At 46.4% G+C, this 25,285-nt stretch overlaps 1 protein-coding gene across 1 annotated transcript in view; it reads left to right on the plus strand.

The window, feature by feature from the left end:
* The window catches only part of SLIT3 (slit guidance ligand 3), a 493,393-nt gene that overhangs the window by 80,134 nt on the left and 387,974 nt on the right, over positions 1–25,285 (plus strand). The window contains exon 4 of the mRNA XM_036424070.2: positions 17,244–17,315. Coding sequence (XP_036279963.2) covers positions 17,244–17,315 — 72 coding nt within the window. The remainder of the gene's footprint in view (positions 1–17,243; positions 17,316–25,285) is intronic.

The following is a 25,285-nucleotide window of genomic DNA, read 5'->3' on the forward strand; positions in this document are numbered from 1 at the left end:
TATGGGATACTTAAAATATGACCACTATAGCTAAGGGATTATAATTAATTTAAATTTAGATAGACACATGTGGCTAGTGGAATACTGTATTGGACAGTACGTGTAGTATGGGAGAGCTATTAATCAAATTATCACCAAAAATCAATAGAAAATAAGTACTATCCAGGAGGAGTACCTGGTTGCATAAAGGCATACTGGGAGGTCTAACCTAGTCCAGTGGGATGATGGTGAGGTAGTACTTTCCTGAGGTAGTACTCATGGAGCGAGATCTGAAGCTACTCAAAAGAATGAGGTAGGTGCAAGGGCATGTATGCAAATAATTAAGCCACATGTGCAAATGGTCTGTGGTAGAAAAGAGCATGGCCTATGAGATGATCTCCAAGTCCAAGAGCAAATACCACCTCCCTCTTCTCTTGTCTTTGAAATCTCCAAAAACATTCAGCACTGCCTACTCTACATGTAGTGGGCACTGAATCAAATTTCAGGTTTGGATGTGTGACTCGGAAGTCTCACTTCCTGTGTAACCTCACCCAGTTGACCCTCAAAACTGCCCAAGCTGGAGATCCAGGATATGAGCTCCCATTCCATCTCTGCTCTGGGGGTTCCAATGAGTGAGGAGTCTTGTCTGTTTGTCTCAAGGAATCTTCTTTACCATGTGGCTGGTGACCTCCCACCCCTCAGGATTATGGGAAGAGCTGTGGTCACAAGTCGGGTGGAATCACAGTAAAACCTGTGTATTGTATTCATTTGCTCATTCACTCAACAAGCACTTGTGAGTGCCTATGATAAGCAGATGCTCTTCTGGGTGTCGAGGATGCAATGAAGAACAAAAGAGAGAGTGCCCCAACTTCATGGAGCTTATAACATAGTGGGGCTCCCAGGCACCCCAGGCTGTAGTAGGGCCACTAGCTCTTTCTGCGACTGACAGGCTGTGGCAATGTGTCATATTCTGGGTCATGCACAACTCACCCAAGCACCCCAAATCCAGTCAGCCTACAGAGGGGTCCCGAATACCTTGGCCACAAAGTCCATTTCTAGATTTTCTGGCTGTGGATTCCTGGGAACTTTGTGTAATCTGCTATGTTCTCTCCAGAAACTCTGTTCGCATACAAGTGGGCAGTGTATGAGTTCCTCAGAGACATTATCTTTTAATAAGAAGAAACAGATAACTCCTTGTTTACATCCCAGCATGCGTTCCCCACACCAATTCCTCATTCATACCATTGGCTCACGAAAGAGCTTAAACAGTTTAGTTCCCCAAGGCTGAGAGAAGAGTGGAAAGTCTAATTTTTTTTTTTAACCTACTCAAGGTCTTGTCCAAACGAGTTGTCACCAAAAAATGAAAGCCAGATGTTATTTTAGTGAGAAATAAATATGTGGCCAAGCTGCGGATTGAACCTGAGGTCTCCCTGGATGGTTTCCACGTGTGTCGGTAGCTGGACTCCCAGGTATCGGCGGCTGACATTCTTTCTCTTGTCTGGTAGCCGAGGCGCAGCGCACACGGATGGCTAATGAGCAATTAACATCCAAGCTGAGCATCCTGCCAGGGCGATGCCTACCTGCTCCTAAGTCGGATTCACACCAGCTCTGCGAGCTGCCGGGAGGCTGCCGAGTTCAGGCTGAGAGGCAGAGACCCGTGTCCAGGGTAGGAGGGAAAACAAATTCAGGCTGAAAGTGCTGCCTCCAGCTTCTCAACGAGGGGTCTGCTTTTGTTGGGAGCCCTTAAATTCCCCAGGGAAGCATACTTCAGATAATCATCGAGGAATTACAGATGAAATCAGGGCCTCGGAGCAAAGAGCAGCCCTTTGGGGTTTAACATTACAGTGTGTTCTTCCCCGAGTTTCATTCAATGGTGAGCTTTTCAGCCAAAGAAAGTCTTGTCGGTAATTGGCCGAATCTCCGCAGGAAGACCGCTGAGCTTGCTACTGCTGCTATCACAGCATTTCTCATCTCGCGGACTTTTCTCACACATTCAAGTTCTAGATACAATCAATTGTGTGTTGGTGTTTGAAACATGGCATGCTGGTATTAAAACTTCCTTAAAGGGGCATAAAAAAGGTGAGAATGGAAAAAATGATAGGATGAGCTCACAGGGTCAGGGGTGCTGAGAGCAGAGAGAGAAACCCATGGGGGAAGAGTCAAGCATTGTCAGACCTAGAGATTGTGTGGAAGGGAGTCATGCAGTCAGTGAGCTGGGTGCATGGTGCATAGGCAGAGCAGGTCCGGGGGAGGCATGGATTCAGGTCAACCACAGACACTGGGGGAAGAAGCCCAGCCAAGGGGCTGGATTACCGGCAGGGCAAGGGTCTCCAGTGTCGGAGCAGCCTACCAAGGGCAAGGCAGAGCCCCATCACTGAGGAACCTTTCTGATGTTTCCTCCTAAGAAAATGGAAGGTAGTAGTTCATAGCTTATGGGGTTATTTTGAGGATAAAATAGATTTTAATCATTGTAGACTGTTTAAAAGAGTGGCACTCAATAGATATTATGTGCAGGCTGGGCTTTAGACATAAGTAAACAAGAAGTGACTGAGTTCTTAAAGCATGAGTTTGATCCTAGGAAAATAGGTTTTCAAAAAAGGTTTAACTTGGCTTTTGAATATATCCATTCCGTCTCTCCTTCCTTAGTCAAAACATTTTTATTAAGCCCCTTTCATGTGTCAGGTACTCTTCAATCCCTAGGGGAACAGTGTCACTCTAGAGCAGGATTGGCAAACTGCAGCCTGAGGGAAAAATCCCACCCACTGCCTGTTTTTGTAAATAAAGTTTCATCAGAACAAAGCCGTACCCGTTTATTTATACATTGTTCATTAAAGGCAACTTTTGTGCTACATTGGTAGAATTGAGTAGCTGCGACAAACCAGCTCAGGGCCTGATGGCCTAAAGTAATGACCACCTGGTTCTTTGCAGAAAACATTTACCAACCCTGATCTAGAGAGGCTTTTCAGTGAAGCCCTCCCCCTCTAATGAAAGAGGCAAGTCAATGAGAAAGTGCAATACAGTTAAATAATTTCAGAAGATTATAGGAGTAGAAAGGAGAGTCAAACATGTTTCCTTGAACAGTGGTCAGCAAACTTATTAGTCAAGAGAGCAGCAAACCATGGCTCATGAGCCACATGTGGCTCGCAAGCCGCAGTTTGCCGACCACTGTCCTAGAAGATGCTCTGTCAGTTTCGCTGAGACCTGGAGGTTAAATTGGAGTTAAGAAGGGAAAACATTTGTAAGAGCTCAGAAGTGAGAGAGAGCAGGATACATTCAGGAACTGAATGAAATTCAACATAGTTGGAGCGACAGAAGATGGATGACACATAGCTTCGCAAACAGAAAGAAAAAGTTTGATGATTTCCTAAGGGCAGTAGGAAGCTATTGAAGGCTCTTTAGCAGTGGAACAACATAATTAAGTTGTATTATAGGGAGATCCGTCCACCCTGAATATGAAGGTTGAACTTAGGAGTTGAGTGGGAAGATGAGGAGCAAGATTGGAGGCAGGAAAGCCAAAGGGGAGTCCAGTTATGCAGGGGGAGACCGTGGTAGCTTGAACTAGGGAAGTGGCAACAGAGTTAGGAGAGGAGAAAGCTTTGGCGACGTAGTCAAGAGGCAATTTTCCTAGTTAGCAACTGATTGTACATGAAGAATTTCAAGTGAAAAGGAGTGAAACATGGAAGAGGGCAATACCCATGTTAGACATGCCTGTGGGACATCTTGAGGAGACATCCAATTGGATTCTCACCAGAGCAGCCCAGGATATTCATTCTCTGGCTTTAAGACAAAAGGTGAAGATGTTAGCCATTTGGATATCTGAAGGACTTTTTTTTCTGGGAAAGGAAAGCAAGGAAAGGGCCCAGGGAAGGTGCACCCAAGTGTGTCCCAGGAGTATCAGAGAAGTTTGTGGCTGGAGCATAGGCAGAATGTGGGAGAGTAAAAGGAGGTGAAATTTGATGGGTAAAGGAGAAGGGTGGTGAATTGACTCTATAAGAACATGTGGCCCATTGCAAGAACATTGACTTCCACTCTGAGTGTGATGGAAGCCATTGGAAGGTTCTGAGCAAAGGAAGGTCTTGATTAATGTGGGTTGCAAAAGGGTCACTCTAGATGCTAGTGGAGAATAGGATGTAGGGCTTGAGAGGAGAAGCAGGTGAAGCAGTCAGGAGACTATTACAAATCTGAACTCAACTCCTTCTCTCTATTAGTCAATTTCCTCTCCTGTCTAAACAACCCCAGAATCCCAGTGCCTTGCAAAAATAAATATTTATTTTCCTAGTTTATAGATGATGGACTGGCTGGGTTTGGCTGATGTATGCTGATCTCAGCTAGTCTCGGTTGGGTTGGATCAACCTGTAGATTGGGTTCTGGATCTTACATGAAATTTCTCTTTCATGTTCGGCTAGTGGCTATCCATGGTATATTTTTCTCATGGAAGATGGAAGAAGAGATGAGGTCAAGGCAAGTCACAGAAGCATATTTAAAGCCTCTGCTTATATCACCCTACCTATCTTCTATTGGCCAAACCAAGGTACATGCCAACCTCAACATCAGTGAGGCAAGGAGATATATACATGGACCACTTTAATAGGAGATGCTATAAAGACATGTGGCCAAAGTATTGAGTATATAATTCTGCAGCAGAGAAGAAGGGAAGAATTTGAAATCTACCATGTTCTTTCTCTATTACAGTTGACCTCATCCAATGCCATTAAGTTTGATACTGCCATCTTCCTGTTTCTTTTATCCATTTCTATCTATGGTCCCCTTAAACTCACATACTGCCTCACAAAATGGTCTCCTTCATAGTTTCCCACATCACCTCTTGTTTTTCCCCAACAACACATCCTGCATACGCCACCTGGGTTTCCTTCCTACAGGGGTACTTTCTTCATGCTGATCCTACTAAGAAAATCCATAAACAGCCCTTTAGCAATACATGGTTCCCCAAATGCCAGTAATTTCTCTACCCACATCATAATTTTGTCAATCTGTGTTACACCTGTATTATTATTATTTAATATTTTCTTTAATTTGGCTTTATGCTAAGTTTTTTTCTTAGCCTCAGCGTAAGTATAATACCATGAACGTTATACATCTTTCTGAAAACATAAGAATATATACTAAAATAAACATGTGGCCCTAGCTGGTTTGGCTTAGTGGATAGGGCATCAGCCTGTGGACTGAAGGGTCCCAGGTTCAATTCTGGTCAAGGGCATATGCCTAGGTTTTGTCTTGATCCCTAATATGGAACATGCAGGAGGCAGCCAATCAATGATTCTCTCATCATTGATGTTTCTGTCTCTCTTTCCCTCTCCTTTCCTCGCTGAAATCAATAAAAATATATATTTTAAATAAATAAATAAATAAATAAACAAACAAGTGCATTTGCCCTCTGAAGTCCCTCAAGGAGTATGATAATTGCATTTGGGGACATACTGGCCTCCCACAAGTCCCTGCAGTTTTGTCACCTGTCTAGTCATTGTTCTCATCTTTATATATTTCCATTACTGGGAATAATGGTCCCCTTGCTATTTGTGTATCTTGCTTTGCTCATACTGCACTCTAAGCCTGGGAGATCCTACCCCTTTCTTTCTACCTGTCCTTCAAGACTTGGTCCTCCACCAGTCCTTACTGCCTAATCAGCCCTCCCTGCTTCACTTTCAATCAAAGCCCATTGCCCAGTGTCCCAGCTCATGCATCTCTCATCATTTTACATGAAGTATGAAATGGTTGCCAGGTATTATTCTCTCTGCTCTTTCTCTGTTTCTCATTCCCTGGCTCATTCCTCCTTTTCATTAACCATGATAATCAAATATTGCCTCCTCCGTGAAATCATAAAGACTCCTCCCACAGTTGCTGTATTTCCATCTCTCTAAGTATATGTCACATGTGCATGTGGCCATTGATGTACTTATCTAGGCTGACCATCAGCTCCTGAAGGAGAGGGTCTTGCTGGGTTGTGTGCCCCACAGCATAACACAGAATAGGAGTTTAATCATCATTGAATGTTTTAATCAATTTCAGTTTAGTAACTTGAACTTTGTTGTTTCAACAGGACTATGTGTTGTTTAAGGGTAGAGATCTTGCCTTCTCTCTTTTTCCTTCCCAACATTGTTTGCCCCATGTGGGCAAACAGTAGGTGCTTGTTAAATTTGCACTAAGATGAGTTACATAGGAACTCCGGAGGTGGCCAAGGTTCACAATGAAAATTGGTGCCAATTAAGATAGTTTTGCAAATCTAAGCTCTTATTAGACCTAAGCTGATTTTGAACACCCGATGTGTCATGATTTTGATTAGAGGGCAAAGGGGATTGTGTTTGGAACTCTTTGCCTCTGTCCATGATTTAAAAGATGTACTTCATCTTAAATAACTAGTCCTGGCATACTACAGCAGATCTACATCTGGAGATGGTGTCAAATTCTTTTCAGGGTAGAACTGGTATCATGAGTGGGGTGTGTGTGTGTGTGTGTGTGTGTGTGTGTGTGTGTGTACATGTGCATGCATGTAAAACAGAGAAAATAAGAGATAGCAGTCCAGATGCCAATACACCTGGAATCTATTTGTGAGGATCACTGGTTCAGTCCACAGCTTGGGCCATTCATTTATTCTTGCTAAGTGAACATCTGGGGTTCAGTTTGAGATGCCAGCAAGTTTGGATGGGATCTCAAAGCTGTGGTAAGGATGGAGGTCTGCTGCCCAAAGTGGGAGTGAGAGAGGTGAGCAGAGGCTGTTAAACTATTCTACAGACTTCAGTTCAAATGTCATAGCCAGAGGGTTGAGAAATTCTTCCCATGCTGGAAAAGCATTCAAAACCAGGAATTAACCAAGGGAGACTTGATCAGATCAAAAGGCAAGTACAGTCTGAAAAGTACTCCTTTGCTTGTTCACTGTGTTGCTTTTCCACCTTCCATGCTAAGGATATCCAGGTTTCCTTCCTTTTCCAGGAAAAATATAAGAAGAAAAAACTTGGATCTGAACCAGGAAGGAAATGCTATGAGAAAGTAAAAAATTCTAATTAGTTCTAGATGAGGATTGGTCACAGATAATTAGTCTACATTCCTTGGCTCATGCCTGAAAAGGCCTAAAAGATCTTTTGTTGCTAGATATGTAGACATATATCTAGATACCTAGATAAACACCCAGAGAAGCGCGCCACCATTAACAGAGCTTGCTGAGTGCAAGTGTTTAGAACAGGAATGAAAGGGGAATTTGTCATTCACAGGCTAGGAATGTTTGAATCTTTTTGCTGTCAGGACTTTTTCTTTCTTCTTTTTTACTTTGAACTTTCTCAAAGCAAAAGAAAAGGCCAATGAGTTCAAACAGGATCATTTTAAACAGTACACTTCCAGGAACATTGTGCTGAATCTCACCTGCCTTCTATGACATCTACCAGCTAGAGGATTTCTCCTTCAATTTCCATCTGTCACTTTCCTACCTGGGATCAGAAGGTTGGAGACCCAGATGAGGGCCTACAGAACATGGCAAGTCTGCCTTGGGCTGTGCGCATGCCTTCCACTTCAGAACCATTGTTGGTACACTGCTTGGAGGACTGTAGTGTGAAAAAATCCAGTTGCCTAAAGTATTTTTCTCTTAATTCCTGGTAAAAGTGACTGGACATTAACCATAGGCTGCTCAAGGGATGCTCTGTGTCTGCATGGACTGGGCTTTTGTGGAACAATACTAACTTATAAGGAATTCTCAGTCCTCCCCTTCCCTTCAACTTAGCTCTCCTGTGTTGGTTCCCAGGCAGCACAGACATGAAGGAGTTAGCCTTTGGCAGCCTCTTTTTATCACCCTTCATGTTGCTGATATGGAAACTTCATTCTAGTGCCCCGTGTGTGGTATAGGGACCTCACCCTCCCTTGTCTTCCTTCAGCTCAGAAGCTGTCCCTGCTTCCTCTCATTTTCTATACAAGTCAGCTGGTATGTGCCTCATGCCCCATACTCTCAGGACCTCTATCAAGCAATGTGACATGTTCAATCTTGACTGTTGCCATTGCATCCCCTCAGTAACCTGATTGCAATACTCTGGGAGGTCTCTAGTGAGGTCCCTGGTTTTAATGGCCAGAAGTGAAGCAGCCAGCACCTTGGTGCTTGGACAGCATTGCACAGCAACTTGTATAGACTTTAAGTTTTTCATCAAGTTTACCATCTTCACCTTATTTGTTGCTCAGCAATTCTGTGGGATAGGTGAAATAGGTATTCATTTAATTCATTCAATCAACCAACCAACCAACCAACCAGCAAATATCTATTCAGCACATTCTAGATACTAGAAACTATTCTAAGCTCTGAGTTGCAGTGAACAAAACAAAAAAAAAATCCCTCTTCCCACAGTACTTCACATTTGAACGGATGTTCTAGTAGGTGTCATTATTCCTATTTTTCACACAAAGAAACAAAAACATGGAGAGGTCAAATCTTAAAGACACAGCTCGTGTAGAGCTGGATTTAGAATCCAAGTATCCCATCCAACTCTCAGAATAAGGAGAATAGAATAGCGATCTTAGGGATCAGCTCATCCAACCCACCTACTCTTTTTTATTTCCCTAGGAACCAAAGGCTCAGAGAGGTGCTTTGTTTTACACATAGCGCAGCCCCAGTCCATCTCATTACCTCTGTTTTCTTCTGTTCTGAGTTCTATAACAAAACACCACAGAGTTGGTAGCTCATAAATAATAGAAATTTATTTTTCACCCTTCTGGAGGTTGGGAAGTCCAAGATCAGGAAAAAGGGGCAAGGGAGCTCTCTGGAGCCCTATTTTATAAAGAAAGGCACTGATCCCATTCATTGGTTGGTTGTTTTGCTCTCATGTCCTAATCAGCTCCCCAAGGCCCCATCTTTTACTACCATCACTTGGGAGTTAGGATTTCAATATATCTGGTACAATTTTAGGGGGACATGGACATTCAGACCATAGCAATCTACCTTACTTTCTTTTTAAAAATATATTTTTATTGATGCCGTAGAGGAAAGGAGAGGGAGAGAGAGATAGAAGCATCAATGATGAGAGAGAATCATTGATCAGCTGCCTATTGGGGACTGAGCCTGCAACCCGGGCATGTGCCCTGACCTGGAATTGAACCATGACCCCCTGGTTCATATGTTGATGCTCAACCACTGAGCCATGCTGGCTGGGCCTCCCTCACTTTCTTAACCAACATAGATTCCACGGCCCTTTTTCACAAATGCTACATTTCCTCAACTCCGTTGTCCCTATCTTCCTCCATCATGCTTAACTGGAGAAGCCCTAATCTTGGTGCATTTAATCATGGGTTGTTTGCACCCTGTCACCAAGGCAACCTTGATGTGGCTGGAGAATAAACACATGCTTATGTGGACGAATCTCACATCTCACGATCACTACCTTCAAGTGTGACTTGGTGCCTCCCACCAGCCCTCCAGCCTTTTCAGTTAGTTTTCTCTCCTCCTCTTTCCTAGACAACTATTTTCACTTTCTCCCTACAATCATCAAACACCTCATTCATCCCCCCTCAGTCTCTCTGAGGATCTTGTTTCCTTTCTCACTGAGACAGTAGAAGTCAGAAGAGACTTCCACAGACCCCCACAAACACATCTGCCACACACTGTCCCCTAGCCTCTACCTCTCCTGCTGTTCCCACTGATGATCTGTCTTTGGCCTTCTCAGAGGTCATTGCCATTCCTGTGCACTGGAATTTCCCGTCTCCTATTCATGAGCCTCACTTTAAATGTTTTCCTGTTTTCCGGATCCCTCTTTTCAGCATATCGGCATGTTGCAATTTCCCTCATCTTAAAAAAGAAAAACAACAGACCCTTTTCTGACCCCATAATCCCTGCTGGCTATCAACAAAACGTTTCAAAATTATTATTTTCCCTTGATCTTCTCCTCCCACTCTCTTTGAACCACTCCAGTTAATAGCTCATGTCTACCTCTTAGGAGGCTACTCTTCCAGGGTCATAAATGAACTCCACAGTGCCATCCTCATCAGAGCAGTCAGTAACCAACCACTCCCTCCCTCTCTCCCCGGGGCCATTCTTACTTGACTCCCATACCTCTTCTCTCTCTTGCTTCTCCTCCTACCATACTGAAAGCTGCTTCTTCCAACCTCTGGTCTCTAGTGCAGCCCAGGACTCAGTCCTTATTCCTCTTCCCTTCTTTTTTTCATCTCCCATGATGCCCACATTCAAGTTCGTAAATACCATCTACATCTCTATTTTGGTCATATCCCTGAAGTCCAGATTTGCCTATCCAATTGTCTATGAGGTCTCTACTTTTGGGTATTTATAGGCATATCAAATATAACATGTCCCTCCCGAAACCTGCTCTGTCCACAGTCCTCCTCCATCTCTAGTAACAATCATTTCAAAGTTTCATTTCTAAGCATCAACTCTTAATACCCCTCTTTCTCATACCTCACCTCCATTCCATCATCAAATCCTGTAAGCTCTGCCTTCAAAATACGTTCATCTTAACACCTCTGCAGCTGCCACCTTGGCAGTAAGATAGATAATTCCCAGAGAAGGGAGGAGTATGTGCAAGACCCTGAGGCAGAGAGAGATGCCAGATGAGGTTACCGCAGAAAAAGTCCAGGAAAGACAGAGGCCTGACTCTTGAGTCTGGGCAGCTGCCTGCCCTATTGGCCCCATTATCAAATGTGGGGTGAAGAGATCACATGGGGATCTGAGCTTTGCCACAGCCAAGTGGTCGGCTGTCTGGAATGCATCTGGCCAAGTCTGAAGGACACGCATGACTCTATTAAGTTGCATATGCATTATGTTTGTCAAGTATGTTACATGTGTCTGTGCATTCACACACATGCATAAAAATGTGTTTTCTCCCACGGTAGACATGTTTTCCTGAAGTCTGAGCTCTTGGTGTACTAATGTAGTTCCATGTACAACCCAATGGGGGATCCCTAGAAGCCCCTGCTCATACTTTAGTCCTAGATAAGGTAGTCTGTTGTCACAGCCCCTGGGGTTCCCTACATTGTTTTAGGAAAAAATGACTTAGAACTTGTGTCCTGGAACAAGAGGATGCACAGGGCCCTTAGCTCATTCCCTGCAAAGCCAGTAGCGTCCTGCTGCAGCTGCCCAGACAGGACCCCTGCCCCTCTTCCCCATCCCTGCTCTCCTCCTAGAAATCAAGGTCTTCTGGATCGTGTTTGGGCATACAGCAGCAGCTGGGACAGGGGTCAGGGGCGAGGCAGGCTTGGGCCACTGGTCTGCTCTGCATTCTCCTTAACAACCGTGTAATTGGAGGAAAATTGGTCCAATGTGAGGTGCGGGAAAGTTCACAAGGCTTGTTTAGAGGTCTCTGTGTTTGTTTTCTTTTCATGCCTGATCCTGTGTTGGATCCCAGCGGAGTGAGATCCCCGTCAAGCCCCGGAGCTCTCTAGAACTATGTATATATGGCTAGGAACAAAGTCACCTGCATGCGCTGGCTGGGACTGAGAATACCCTTGGTGACGTTTTGCATGGACAGAGGCTTTAGGTTGGAGAGCGAAACAAAGGTAAATGTTCTTAAGAAAGGGTTCAGGATTCCTCCTCCTGCCCTGGGGCGGTGATTTCCAGGGGCTTTCAGAGCCCTTTTCTGAAACCATTAAATGGGCTTTGGATAGTAAGGAGAAGGGACACAGATTCCATTTTCTAGTCTGCTTTAACTCAGTTTCTTCAGCTATAAAACGGGCAAATATTCGTCGTTGCCTGTCTTTCTCCTAGAATTGAAGTGAGGCCTCCCAGTCAACCAGGCACCAAAGGGTTAAGGAAGAAGAATGATGATGATGTTCAAAGCACATATTTTGGTGTCAGAGAGAGCTCTGTCTAAACCTTATCCATTAGCTGTGTAACTTTAGACAAGTTTCATACCCTCTCTGTGCCTTATGTACATAATGTAAAATAATGACAATAACAATGTTTACTTCAAGAGTCATTTTAGGATAAATTGAGATAATGTATAAAACATCTCACACAGCACTTAGCACACTATTTGTGCCCTATATCGACAGAAAAACAGATGAAAGGAAGGAACAAAAAGATCAAAATTATTGCTTTGATGCTAAAGCAAGTAGGTTATAATGATAGTTCACACCAAATATTCAAGTGTCCCTGTGGATTTCCCAGCTTCCTTTGCAGTTAGGCTTGGCCATGTGAATAGTGCTAGCCAATACAGGGGGAGCAGAAGTGTCATGCATCACTTCTAGGTCAAGGAAGTTAAGAGCTGGTGTGGCTCCTTCCTCCATCTCTTCCTCGGGCACTTTGGCCTTGGACGGCACCAGTTCTCTACAGCATCTTACCAGATGGAGCAAGTGTTTTATGTGACTGTGGAATCTGTATCTACTGTGTGAACCTGATGAGATTTTGAAGTTCATTTGTTACTGCGAATAGTCTTGCTGACCAGCATAGTCATCTATAAAGGAGGAATAAATCTCCAGTATTTCTGACTTCCTGAAGCATCTAAGGAGGAGGAGGATGATGATGATAACGACGACGACGACAACGACGATGATAGCAGCTGCAACAGCTACCATTTATTGAGTCTTTGAGAAACACAAAAAGCTCATTGCAGAGGTTAAGCCATTCAGCCCTGTCAGGTATCTAATGAGCTAATGTTTTGCTATTACATAATAATTGTGTTTCTAAAATAAACTTTAACTTTTTTTTTTTTTAAAGGATTCTCTTAAACAACGTCAATGAGGGGAAAACTGTATAGGGGCAAGAGTTTTAGAGCATGGCATCAAAGTTATTTCTCCTACAGAAATGTCCCTCTCAGGAGAAAGGCATACTCCATTCTGTTCAGTTCCCTGTTCAGGAGCTGTTCTTAGAGCGAGAAGTGCACCTTATACAACTGGGAGCCTTCATCAGCTCTTCAGGAAGACCTTTCAGGCCAGCTGCGTTCACTGAGTAAACATGAATTACTGCTGAATTAACTACAAATGAAAAGGGGTATGGAACTTTGTGATATGGAGAGCCTGCGTTCGGCCCACCCACACCTAAGTGGAAATACCCTGAGGCTCAGGGGAGAAGAGCCCAGCCCACCAGCCCAGCCCATCCGCCCTGCCACCCTGGACTCCTCACTCAGGGTTTATTTTATGAAGAGGCAGGCAGAGCACAAATGGCTAAATTTGGTTGTGTTTTTATTTTTGTCCAGCCACAAATACCAGCAAAGAACTGAAAACGATTCCTTCCCTTCCTAGAATCAAGCTGGTTTTATTTTTAGCTTCAGCTCTGGTTTCGGGCTTTTAGCACACAGGCAGCAGCGGGCTGGATTTTAGGATTTTTGCCTAGAATGGCGTTTTGGTTGCCTGAGTGTAACTCTCACCAGGCTTTGTGCGGCTGTGACAATAGAGGGTGATTTCAGAAGAAACCACACAGAGACCCAATTCTGGCCTTAGGGACTTCCCTCTAAGAGAATCCTGTTTGGGGGTGGAAATGCACTCAGGGTGGATGGATGTCCAGGCTGGGATGGAAGAGGTGGCAACCCCGGATAAATTGGGGGGTTGGGGGGAGACGACAAAAAGGAAAAGGGAAGATAGCTGTGTTTGCTGAATGGTTCAGAACCAGGACGCTGGAGGCAGACCACCTTGTCCAAATTCTGCCTCCACCACTGCTGAGCACTGGCCTTCGGGAATGTGCTCAGCTTCTCTAGGCCTCAGATCTTATCAGTGAGATGCGGATAACAATGACTCCTACTTCTGAGCTCTGCTGCCCATGATCCTGCACATCCAGCATGCAGTGTAGCTTCTGACGTGCAGTTAGGACTCCATAAGCACCATTTTGATTGCTACCGCCTGCTAGCCACTATGTATACGCTGTGGCATTAAGATTTTCTACAACCTTGTCTGATCAGTGTGGTTCAGTTGATTGTCATTCCCAGATTCAATTCCCAGTAGGGGCACATGCCCAGGTTGTGGGCTCAATCCCTGGTGGGCCATTAGACCAGAGCTCTTGGGTCACTGCCAATCAATGTCTCTCTCTCTCTCTCTCTCTCTCTCTCTCTCTGTCTGTCTGTCTCTCTCTCTCTCCCTCCCTCCTTCCCTCCCTCCCTCCCTCTCCCTTCTCTGTCTAAAATCAATCAAAAACATATATTTTTAAAAGACTTACAGCAACCCAGAGTAGGGTTATTTTTTCAGTTGGAAAACCAAAGCTCAGTGGGCTAGATAACCTTCCCCACGTCTCATACCAAGAGCATGATATAACTAGACGTGACCCCTGCCCTAACCATTCCGTCATACGAACATGGCCTCCTCAGGACCAGTGCTCACACGTGATTTAAAGGGACTTACCACTGACTCTGTGGGCACTGTTCTAAATAAGGAACTAGATTCCCCTCATCCTGCTCTTCTCTGGTCAACCCCTTCCTTTACACTTCAGTGAGAGGAACACACAATGAGCAGATACCAGGAGCGACCCAAGAGCGCCAGGGACGGAAGGCTGGATGGTGGCTGCCGCGCACCAGTGGGGGAGAACAGGGACTTGTTTAATGGGTAGAGCATTTCAGTTTTGTAAGACAAGACAGTCCTGGAGATCTGTTGCAGGAGAATGTGAATACACTGAACACCACTGAAGTGTACTCTTAAAAATGGTTAAGATGGTGAACTTTATGTTCTGTGATTTGTTGTTGTTTTTTACCACAACCTGAAATTAAAAACAACAACAACAACAACAATAAACATTTGAAAGAGCCTGGATTGGAGCCAGGTGGGTACTGGAAACATTGGGGGGAGAACTTTGTAAAGTATATGATTGCCTAACCACTATGCTGTACGCCTGAAACAATGCAAAATAGTATTGAATGTAAACTGTCACTGAAAAATAAAATTTAGCTGAAACTAGTTTGGCTCAGTGGACAGACCATCAGTCTGCGGACTGAAGGGTCCCAGGTTTGATTCCGGTCAGGGGCATGTACCTTGGTTGTGGGCATATCCCTGGTGGGGGATGTGCAGGAGGCAGCTGGTTGATGTTTCTCATTGATGTTTCTAGCTCTCTGTCCCTCTCCCTTCCTCTCTGTAAAAAAAAAATCAATAATATATATATATATATATATATAAAAAGAAAAAGAAAATTTAAACTTCTTTAAAAAATAAAATGCAGCGGCCAGGGAGTCAGGCTTCCGATGGGACAAGCAGGAAGGTGAGCATTTCCAGTCCTGCTTCTATCAGGAGCCTGGGGACAGCATCGCTGCTCACACCTGCTGACAGCGGCCCTGTTCTTTGAGGTCTTAAATGCTCCCCCCTCACCTACTTGGCCCTTTGTGACCTCCGTCTAGTCCCCTGTCCTTCTGAAGTCTCCAGCCATCACCTGGGATGACAGGGGGAAATAGCAAAATCCCACTCAGGGAGTATAACTGCTTTATGAGGAGCAGGGAGCATGGCCTTTGGGGTCAGTAGGTGAGCAGCAGCTCATTTTCTCATCCCCTCCGGTTTGCTTAGCTGGCAAATGGGAGACTACCGTTCCCCCTGGTACCCAAATACACACTGTTCACTCCGAGGGGAGCATTCAGCCAGGCTATGGACTGTCTTCTCCTCCAGGGAGTTCTGGGGGCTCAGGGGATGGGAGATTAGGGGACCCTGCGGAGGCATTAGCAGACTAGACTGTGTAGAGATGCTAGGGCAGAGGCAGGGTAGGGAGCATGAGATCGGGTATCCTTAGGCTCATGCTCCCAAGAGAGCAACCTGCATGGAGGCCACCACAAGGCTCGGTGTCCGTCCCTCGGAAACTCAGACACCTTATTTTCTGTGGCATTAGCGCCCACCATTTCCAGGGGAGAGTGTAGCTCTGCTGCCACCATCCAATAATGGGCACTGCCAGCCACACTGCCCACCTAGACCGTGGTCTCTGACCCAGGGCCAACTGTGTCATGAGGCATGGTGGGGACAGTGCCCAGGGTTAACAATACTTTTAGGGATCCATGAAAATGTCTTCATTTCTTCTGAACTTAGAAGAGAAAATATGAACTTTCATATCAGAGTACATGTTATAATATAGAATACTAATATATTTGTTTTTATATCAGCATAGTAGCAAAATATAATATGTATGTGTAATATGCATATGTATATATGTACATATGTGTACATACACACTAGAGTCCCAGTGCATGAAATTTGTGCAATGGGGAAAGGAAGGTTTCTCAGCCCACCTGCACCTCTCCAATCCGGAACCCCTCAGGGGATGTCTGACAGCCTCTCACAATCTGGGACTACTGCCTCCTAACTGCTTGCCTGACTGCCTGATTGCCCATAACCACCTCTGCCTGCCTGCCTGCCTGAGCGCTCCTAACCGCTCCCCTGCTGGCCTGATAGCCCTTAACTGCCTCTGCCTTGCTCCACACTTGGGACACAGGAGGACTGTGGGTGGGCTGCTTCACCCAGGCCACAACTGCAGGCGCCCGGGTCCGTGGACAGGTGGCTTGTCCCTCTCCTGGCCCACAGGTACAGTTGCTGGAGCCCAGGTACGCGGGGCAGGCTGATTGTCCCTCTCTCTCTCATGCTGCAACCTGGCTAGTACCCATTCCTCTCTCACAAGCTTGTTTGTGCCTGGCTGGTCCCCATTACTCTCTCCCCAGTGTTGAGTGTCCCTGTGACAGCTTGAGCGCGAGATGACCATTTGCATATTAGCTCTTTATTATATAGGACTTATTAATTTGTTTGTTTGTTTATGGAGAGGGGTGCTCACAAAGGCAAAAGTGCCAAGGGCCCACAAAAGTCAAATGCAGCCCTACCTTGCTCTGGTCTGAAGAGCCAGGCTGGCAGGGATTCCCTTGGGCCCCTGAATCCATGATGATCTTCCTCACCCTCTTCACTGTTCCTATAGCAACTGCGGTCTATCCCTCCCCCCTCACCACTTAGAATCTGGAATATTTTCTGTTATGTTATTTCTTTTTAGGGACCCATTTCACAAGCCAGTTCCGTCACTTGGCTATAGCTATCTGGAGCATGTGGTGAGAAAAATTCAAGAGGCTTGTCTGGGACCATGGGAAAGAATGTTGTGATTCCTTAGTGGTGTCTCTCCTAAGCTTGTGATGGGGAAGGGCAGATGCATGCTCTGTCCTTGCTTATAAGGACCTTTGCCTTATAACTCCAACTTGTTTCACTACAATCTCCGCAAGGTGGGGTTTGCCTTATACATGCTGAGCATCCCACATCCTCTGATCTAGAAAGTATCCTAATACCTAATGATTGATTGATTGATTGATTGATTGATGAAATGTCTGCAAAAAACACATTTGATCCAATTTAATGCCCCCTTGATGTGCTTTCATTCTTTTTTTCCTCTTTAGGCGTCTGAACAAGAATAAGCTCCAAGTCCTTCCAGAACTGCTTTTCCAGAGCACTCCGAAGCTCACCAGACTGTGAGTAGAGTGGAACTTTATTCTCTTGCCTAGCTTTGGTGATGTGGCGAATGTGGCTGCCTTCATGTGTGGAGCCCCGGGCTGCATGGAACTTGGCGATTAGGCCTCACTCAGGGAGACTTGGAACAGAGTATCCGTGTGCTGTGCCCCACACTCCCCTCCAGGCCCATTTCCTTGCCCCCTTCCTTCCGAGGTTGGTGGCCTATGTGGCCAGTGGGGGCAGGCAGCAGTGGTAGTGTCCCAGGAGGCATGGTTTTGGACTAAGCATTTCAATGTCACCAACTTGCTGGTTAGACCAGTCCTGCCTGCTGCCTGCTGCCTGCTTCCCACCATTGCCAGTCGGAGGGCCCTGGGTCTGGAGGCCTATGATTTTGTGGGCAAAGAAACACTTTGAGTTTTGCTTTGTCTTCTGGAATGGTCCGGGATATCCTGAGGAGGGAAGAGGTGGCGATGCCTCTGTGCATTTGTTCGGTGTGAGTTTGGAAGCCCAGGAGACAGAGGTATACATCAAGAAGGGGATTGTGATTCACGTGCATGGGTGTGAGGCAGCTGCTAATTACTGGCAGTGCACAGCCCCATGGCTTTGAGCTGGAACTTCTGCTGGCATTGACTAGGGTGGGGTGAACCGGGTTGCCCAGGGCTTGCCTGTCTGAATGGAGCTGCGCCATGTCTGGCTGCTTAGCAGGCAGGCAGTGAAATTTACAGCCTGGCCGGGGAGACTCCCACTTCACTGGGGAGGTGCCAGAGTGGTGGCCACCATTCCCGTGTGCAATAGCTGTGTGTTTAATACCTACTCGTGCAGTCAAACAATGCATATCGTTTCCGGGATAAATTGGGAAATATGAAACACATGTTGGTGTGTGCACTTAAGAATGAGTTCTGAGTTAGGAATCTCTATCTCTATATCTACATGTTACACACAGCAAGACTATGTGCATAAATTTATTTTAAAGGGCTCTTTGTTGGAACAAGAACAAGCGTTGGCTGGTGTGTCATTGGTACAGCGACCTCTCTTGCCTTTTCTCGGATACACCATACTTTGTCAAGGTATCTCCTGCTGTGGATTCCATTTTCCTTGCTCAGTCCACTTGGCCGACTTTGCTGAATATGGGGAAGGTTATGCCTCTCTTTCTACTCAACTCTGTATCCACTTTTATGGGCCTGAGGGTGGACAAAGTGCAAATGTGTGTCTAACAGGACTGAATAAGCAATACCAAAAGGACACACAGCAAAATCACCCTGATTTTGAATTTCCTTTCCTCTGCGTAGTTCTTCCCTGAAAGGCTCCCCTGATAGCCAGCTCTCCACCCAGCACTGAATCGTGCCCTTTCCACCTGCCCTAGGTAAATAGTGCGGACTATTTGCCATCACCTGTGATCTCAGCATCACTTTCTAGGTATACAGAAGGTGCCTGGGGCTGGGGCTGCCGGGAAGCTTTGAGTGAGTAGGGTCTGAGTGTTCTAGTAACTGCAGGATGACGGTGCTGGTTCTTGCTCATGGGACCTGTGATCTCCACACATCAGGTGATGCCCATATTGTGCAGGGCTGGTCTTTATCCAGGAAGAGGAAGCATTCTGGGTGATGATAACTTGTCTCTGGGCTCCTGGGGGCCACACCCAGGCAGGCAGCACGGGGTGTGGGACAGCCCAGGGTACTGTCCTAACTGCCACTTTCTGAGAGAGGTTGGGAGAGTCACTTTCCCTTTTGTGTCTTAAGTATGCTCGTCAGGAAAAAGGAGATACACCCTCCTCCTATACCTACCTCACCAGGAGCTGCAAGTATCCGATGAAGTAATGGTGTGTGTGTGTGTTCTAGCGTTTAAAGTGCTCTCTGAGTGCAATCACCAAGATAACTACTGTTCCTCCCACAACTCCCGTTTACCCAGCCTCAGTTTCTGACTGCGTTTCTCTGGGAGCAGTGAAGAAACTAGGAGTTGCTATGAGCACTGACAGACATTGCCCTGAGTTTTTTCTTCAAGCCAGAGAGCTGCCCCAGAAAGGCAGGGATGATGCCTGACTCACTTTGGTATTCATCCCGCTTCAGATCCTGACCAGGCCGAGGGTGGGTGAACAGATGAGGGGTACAGGCCGAAGGATGTAAGCAGTGCAATCAGGTAGCTCAGGTTCTTTTATCCACCATTCACTCCCGCACTCACTTGAGTCTTTGGTAGGCTTGTCCCAGTACTTGTTCCGGCCTGGCGTCGGCCGTGGATATTGAGCTGTGGATGTGAAGGATGCCCAGTTCTCTGTGCCCGTCATGGCACATTCTGCACGGCTGCCAGAAAGCTCAGAGCTAAATAAGTTATTTTTCATTGAAGCAGCTATATTAACCTGGGTTTGGGCTATAATCAGCAATCCCGTTTTCTCTCTGGGCTCGATCTTTGATTTTTCTTAATGGCCCTATTGTGTCTTTGTCTTATTTTGTCAGCCACTCCGGGGCCTTTTTGGAAGTAAGCAGGGTACAAATGATAAATCAATAACTGTGCAATCATGAGCGTGGATACATATGCCACTGGCTCTGTTTTAAAAGAGTACTGCCTCTCAATGGCCATTATCTGGGGGTGCTAAACATGGGTACTGTGTGGCCGTCTATTCTGTGTGCATGTGAGATATGATGCAATCCGGACGTACCCATTCTCATGAGATCTATAGACAAAAACTGCTTACTATTCAATGTTTAAAAAAAAAAAAACTTTTGGAAAGGCTATGGACATGTAATTAGACATGTTTTGAGTGTGGATAGTAAAGAGGAATCATCTCTCTTGAGAACCTTTGCTACTAGAACAGTAATACTAAATAGTAAGTGACAGAAATGCGACTAAAGTTAGGAAATATATTAGTTCATATGCCTGAGGAGTCCGCTGATAGTTGCAGGGAGGTGGAGAGATATAGGAACAACTGAACCCCGGGGCCCGATGATGTCATTGGACTTCACCTCCCTCTCCCCATCCCTTGGAGCACACACATGATGGCAGCCAAAGCAGAAGACTCTGAGGGGCCTCACCTATGCTCAGGGTGGGGAGGGTGCCCGGGGGAGTAGTCCTGCAGATTGCTTAACTCGGTCACGTGTCCATGTTGCAATGAGGGGCTGTGCTCTGGTGAAGAAGTCTGGGTCACCTTGTCTGGGAAGGAGGGTGTGCAGGGCCAGGGAATAGGTTTCTTGGAGGAAAGAATGATTCTGTTCCAGAAGACAGGGGTGGGGATGCACACTGGAAAGCAACAGACACCTGCAAGTTTGCCGAATACCTACTCTGTGCGGTTCCCCAGGCTTCAATGGAGGGCTCCAGCCCCTCCCCACAACTCCTCAGGATAATAATCGCAGCAAGCTCATGGAGTGCCAGGGGCCGCTCTGAGCACTTTATACCTCACTCATCTGAGAGTCCTAACAACCCTGTAGGGTAGGTACTATGATTATTACTATCCCATAGATGTGAAACTCATGCTCAAGAGCTTAAAGAAATTGCCCAATATCACACAACTCCTCAGTGACAGAACCAGGAATCAAATGTAGGTAATCTGATCCCGATTCTGTGCTTTTCTCAACCAGAATCAGCTCCTGCCTCCGTACTCCCATTTCATAGATGCAAAAACTAGAGCTCAGAGTTTAATTACCTTCCCATGTAGCCCATATTTCTAAGAATCAGTGCTTCCCTGGGCACTCTGCCTCAATGCGGAGACTTAACCTTCACAGCAGTGCTGCAAAGAGAATCATTATTAAATCGATTTCCAAAGCTCACATTTCTATATTCACTAAATTGCTATAACCAGATACAATGGAATGAGGACTCGAATGAGTGCCTGTCGCTGCAAAGCCCTTCAGTCTTCCACCAGGCCACACTGCCATGCTGACCACCGTGGAAAGCCGAAGTTTGGCTACAAAAGATTAATAATGGGTGGAACTGTCATAAATCTCAGGACCTCTATGAGGCCTTGGCTGGGTTCCCTCCACCCCACACACACACACACCCTCAGACCCAGTGCCACCTGATCCGGTGACTCCTGTGTATATTAGTGCATCTCTGGCCATGGAATGAGAGAGCATGGGAGTGCCCAGGGATCCAGGTAACACTGCATGACCAGCAGGGTCTTGGTCATGCCTCCGGCACTCATTAGCTCCCTCCCATCATGATTTAGATCATAATGTTCTCAAGTGTGGGCACTGTGCTTCTGCCCTCGCAGGTTTGCTACTGGCTCCAGACCAAGAGCTGAGCATAGAGAGGGCAGTGAAGTGAAAGGGTTAAGGGGCTGCCCATTATGTGCTGCGAGTCTGGGCAAGCTACCTAACCTCTCTGGGTCTCCGGTCCCTCATCAGTGAAACAGACAGTCATAGAAGCTACTGCTCTGTGTTGGGGTGAGGATGAGTGGGAATAACCACGCACAGTCTTCTCCAGAGCATGTAGCACATAGCAGCACTTACGGAGAGATGACTGTGGTTGACTTTCGCCAGCTGGCTGATGGAGCGGTGCGTATGCTGGGGCTTTGGCATCTGTGCTTTCAGCGTTTCAGCACCTGGCAAAGAATTCAAGCCCCCAAACAGAGGAGGGTTGAGGAAAGCACTGCGCTTGGGTTGGGGAAGTTCCCAATCCTCATGGCAACTCTGCCTCCCACAGCTGTGTGGCCTCAGGCACGTTACTTCACCTCTCTGGGCCTCTGTTGTCTCATCTAGAGAAGATGGGCTGGGTTGTGTGGCTACCGGTTATGAATTGTATTGTGCATCCCTTTCCAGCTGTCTTTTCACCTGCACATGGAAGAGGAAGGGGAGGATTGCTGGTTATGTGGAGGTTAAGCAGGTAACGTTACTAGGAATACTTTAGCAGGAGCAGAAGACAAGGTGCAAACAGCGATTAAGCCCTTCTGCAGCACACCAGCTTAGAGAGCTCGGGTGGGGATGAGGGACACAGTGGTTCACAACTGTTGTTTAAGACTCTGAGGACGAGCGGATCACCCGGGTCCTTTGGGCACAGCTCTCCTGGATCCGGGTCCAAAGAGTTCCTTAAGTACTTGGCAGTGGTGGCAAACCCGGGGCTGGACGGGCAGTTGTGCAGCAGCGGGGTGGACACCTCCAATTATTCTCCACTCAGTCCTCCTGGGCAATTGACAGCTTTTTAAGAATGCCACTGGGGTTAAACCTGCTGTCGCTCACTGGGTCAGCGGAGTTGCAGACTTGGGAAGTGAATCCCCAGGCAGCTGAAGTCAACATGAGACGTGGCCACGCAACTTAGCCCGAGTGCCCGGCCTCTGATCGCGGTGGAACAATGTCTCCCTAAGTGTTAAAGGCTGTGCTTTCCAGGGAATGGGCTTCCAGTGAACCTTTCTCCCAACTCCCATTTCTGCCTACTCAGACTCTTCCTTGTATTTACCACTTTCTGCTCTTATCACAGCCATAGGTGTAAATGTCCTAGGTCCCCAACAGCTGCACTCAGCAAAGGGAGCGAAGGCCTCTGTGAGGAAGCTCGGTATTAGAGCAAAGATCAGGGACCTGGGGACCATGCAGACCTGGGTTTAATCTGACCCCGCTGGTGATCCTGGGCAAGGACCTTGCCTTCCTCAGTCTCCTGTGGGTTGGCTGTACAACAGGCATTAATAGAATCATCACAGTCCCTGCCTTAGTTTGCTCAGGCTGCCCCAACAGAGCACTTCATAGCTCAAACAACAGAATTTTATTTCTCATCGTTCGGGGCTGAGAAGGTTAAAGTCAAGGTGCTGGTAGGGTGGTTTCCCGAGGCCTCTCTCCTCATCTTGCTTGGCAGTCTTCTTGTTGACTCTTTGCAAAGTTGCCCCCCTGTTCCCGCTCACCCCTGGTGTTTCTTCCTTTTTTGATAGGGGACAGTCATGTAGGCTTAGGGCCGCCCCTCAGTTACTGCATTTTAACCTAATGCCCCCTTTAAAAAGCTGATCTCCAAATACAGTTGCAATCTGAAGCACTGGGGACAAAGGCTTTGACATATGAATTGGGGAAGGGGGGAGATTAGCACATAATAGTTCCCAGGTGTGGATTGCTCACTTACTATGGGTCAAGCGCTCTGCGAACTGCTCTTACCAGTACATACTCTCCTCCCCAATCTCAGGCTTAGGAAGCTAGATGCTATATTACCCCCATTTTAGAGCTAAAGAAACAAGAGTCCTACAAATTCAGACAGCCTGCCCAGGGCACAGAGCCAGGCACCGGCAGGATCAAAATTCAAGCCCAGGCTTGTCTTACCCCAGAGCGCCCATGTCTAGCCACAGGTTTTATATGCCGTTGTCAGCGTTAGTAACCGGTGCCAGGCAGCTGGTGGAAGCTCAGTCCCTGCTAGCTCCTTTATCCCTTTGTGCCCCGAGATGAGCCCTGATTGTTGAATGACTGGAGCCCTGGACCTGTAGGGAGTACCTTCGGCTGCTGGCAGATTCTTTTGCAGTCTCTGTAGTCCTCCAGTCCTGCACTGCACTTTAAAACATAAGTACATGCAATATGTGTCTCCATAAAACTCTGCATTGATGTAAAATGGTGCTATAAAAGTGAGAAGTCTGTGCGGAAAACAAAAACCATGCTACGCAGTTTTCCAACAGAGTTGTGATCTGTTGTGGTGCAGTGATAACTGGACGATGGGAAAACCACTCCCTCAGGGTGGAGGGGGCTTTGGAGACTGCCTGCCTGCAGCCTGCCTGCCTGGAGCTGGAGCGCAGACACCTGCTGCCTGTGCCATGCTGGCTCAGCCTTCAGAGGCCAGGGCATGGATGGTGAGACCAGCCTCACCATCGCAGACACGGGGTCATTTTTTCCAGGGGCACAGCCACCTAAAGCTCATGGAAAATGTCCCTGCAAACGGGAGCTCTGCTTCCTCCTCCTCCAATGCCCCGGTCCCTGACACTGGGGTGAGGCCAGCCTTCAGTTTGCTTTACGGCACGCTCCCTCAATTGCAAGTTTCATCACATGCTGGAAAGCAGGCCTTGCTCTGATCTGCATTGTGGACAGGTAGTGGATTATAGTGGGTGCCATGTCACTCTTGGGGTTTTTGTTTTATGTGAGTTGTACTCTCTCTGCAGTGCCTTAAACTGGAGCAATGAGAAAAGGCATGGAAGGTAGCTGTCTCCCTTCCTTCATTTAAGCTTTATCCAGCTGAGCATGGAAGCCTGTTGTCTTACCCACAGAGTTGACTACAAGGTTAATCCTTAGAATTGCTTTGTAGACTCAGACCATAGAATCCCAGAGCTGGAAATAAAAGTTCCCTAGACTGGCGTTTCTCAAACTTGACTATGCAGCTGGGTAGCTGGATTCTTGTGGAAATACAGACTCGGGTTCTAGAATTCTGGCCGGGACGTGAGAGTCCGCCTTTCTATCCTATTTCCAGATGATGCTTCTGACCTAGGAACACACTTTGCAGAGCAAGGATCAAGACTACTGTGGTTCTCAAACTGAGCATGAGGTCCTGGTTAAATGCTAATTCCCAGGCCGGGCACCCCAGAATTCTAGTTCAATAAGTCTGGAATGGACCAAGGGCTTTGGCTTTGTAAATAGGTGCCCTGGGTGACTTTGGTGTGTGTTGTTCATGGGCATATTTTGAGAAACACCATATCTAGTACAGATCCTGTTATTTTATAGATTTGGGATCAGAGAAGGACTCAGATATTTCTTGAGCACCTACTATGTGCTAGGCACCTTATGCATAAGCCATGTTCTTTGAACCTCCTGCGAGGAAGGTATTTTTATGCCTATTACACAGATTATGAAAGTGAGGCTTGAGGAGTTTAACTCACTAGGAACAAACCCTGGTCTTTCGGAACCCCAATTTTATGGGTCTTTTCTACTTTATCATGTGCCTCCTGTGAAATAAAGGGAAGAAAAACAGCCTTTTAAGGCTCCGTATTTGTACTTTTATGCTCCTATGAGCATATGTGAACACATGCACATATCTGAGATCTAGGGTATTAAGACTTGAAGCATTAAAGGAGAGAAATTTATAGACTTAAATGCATGTTTTCAAGTAGACC

The sequence above is a fragment of the Pipistrellus kuhlii genome, unplaced genomic scaffold (assembly GCF_014108245.1).
Source record: "Pipistrellus kuhlii isolate mPipKuh1 unplaced genomic scaffold, mPipKuh1.p scaffold_m20_p_8, whole genome shotgun sequence".
In the NCBI taxonomy this organism is placed as follows: Eukaryota; Metazoa; Chordata; class Mammalia; order Chiroptera; family Vespertilionidae; genus Pipistrellus; species Pipistrellus kuhlii.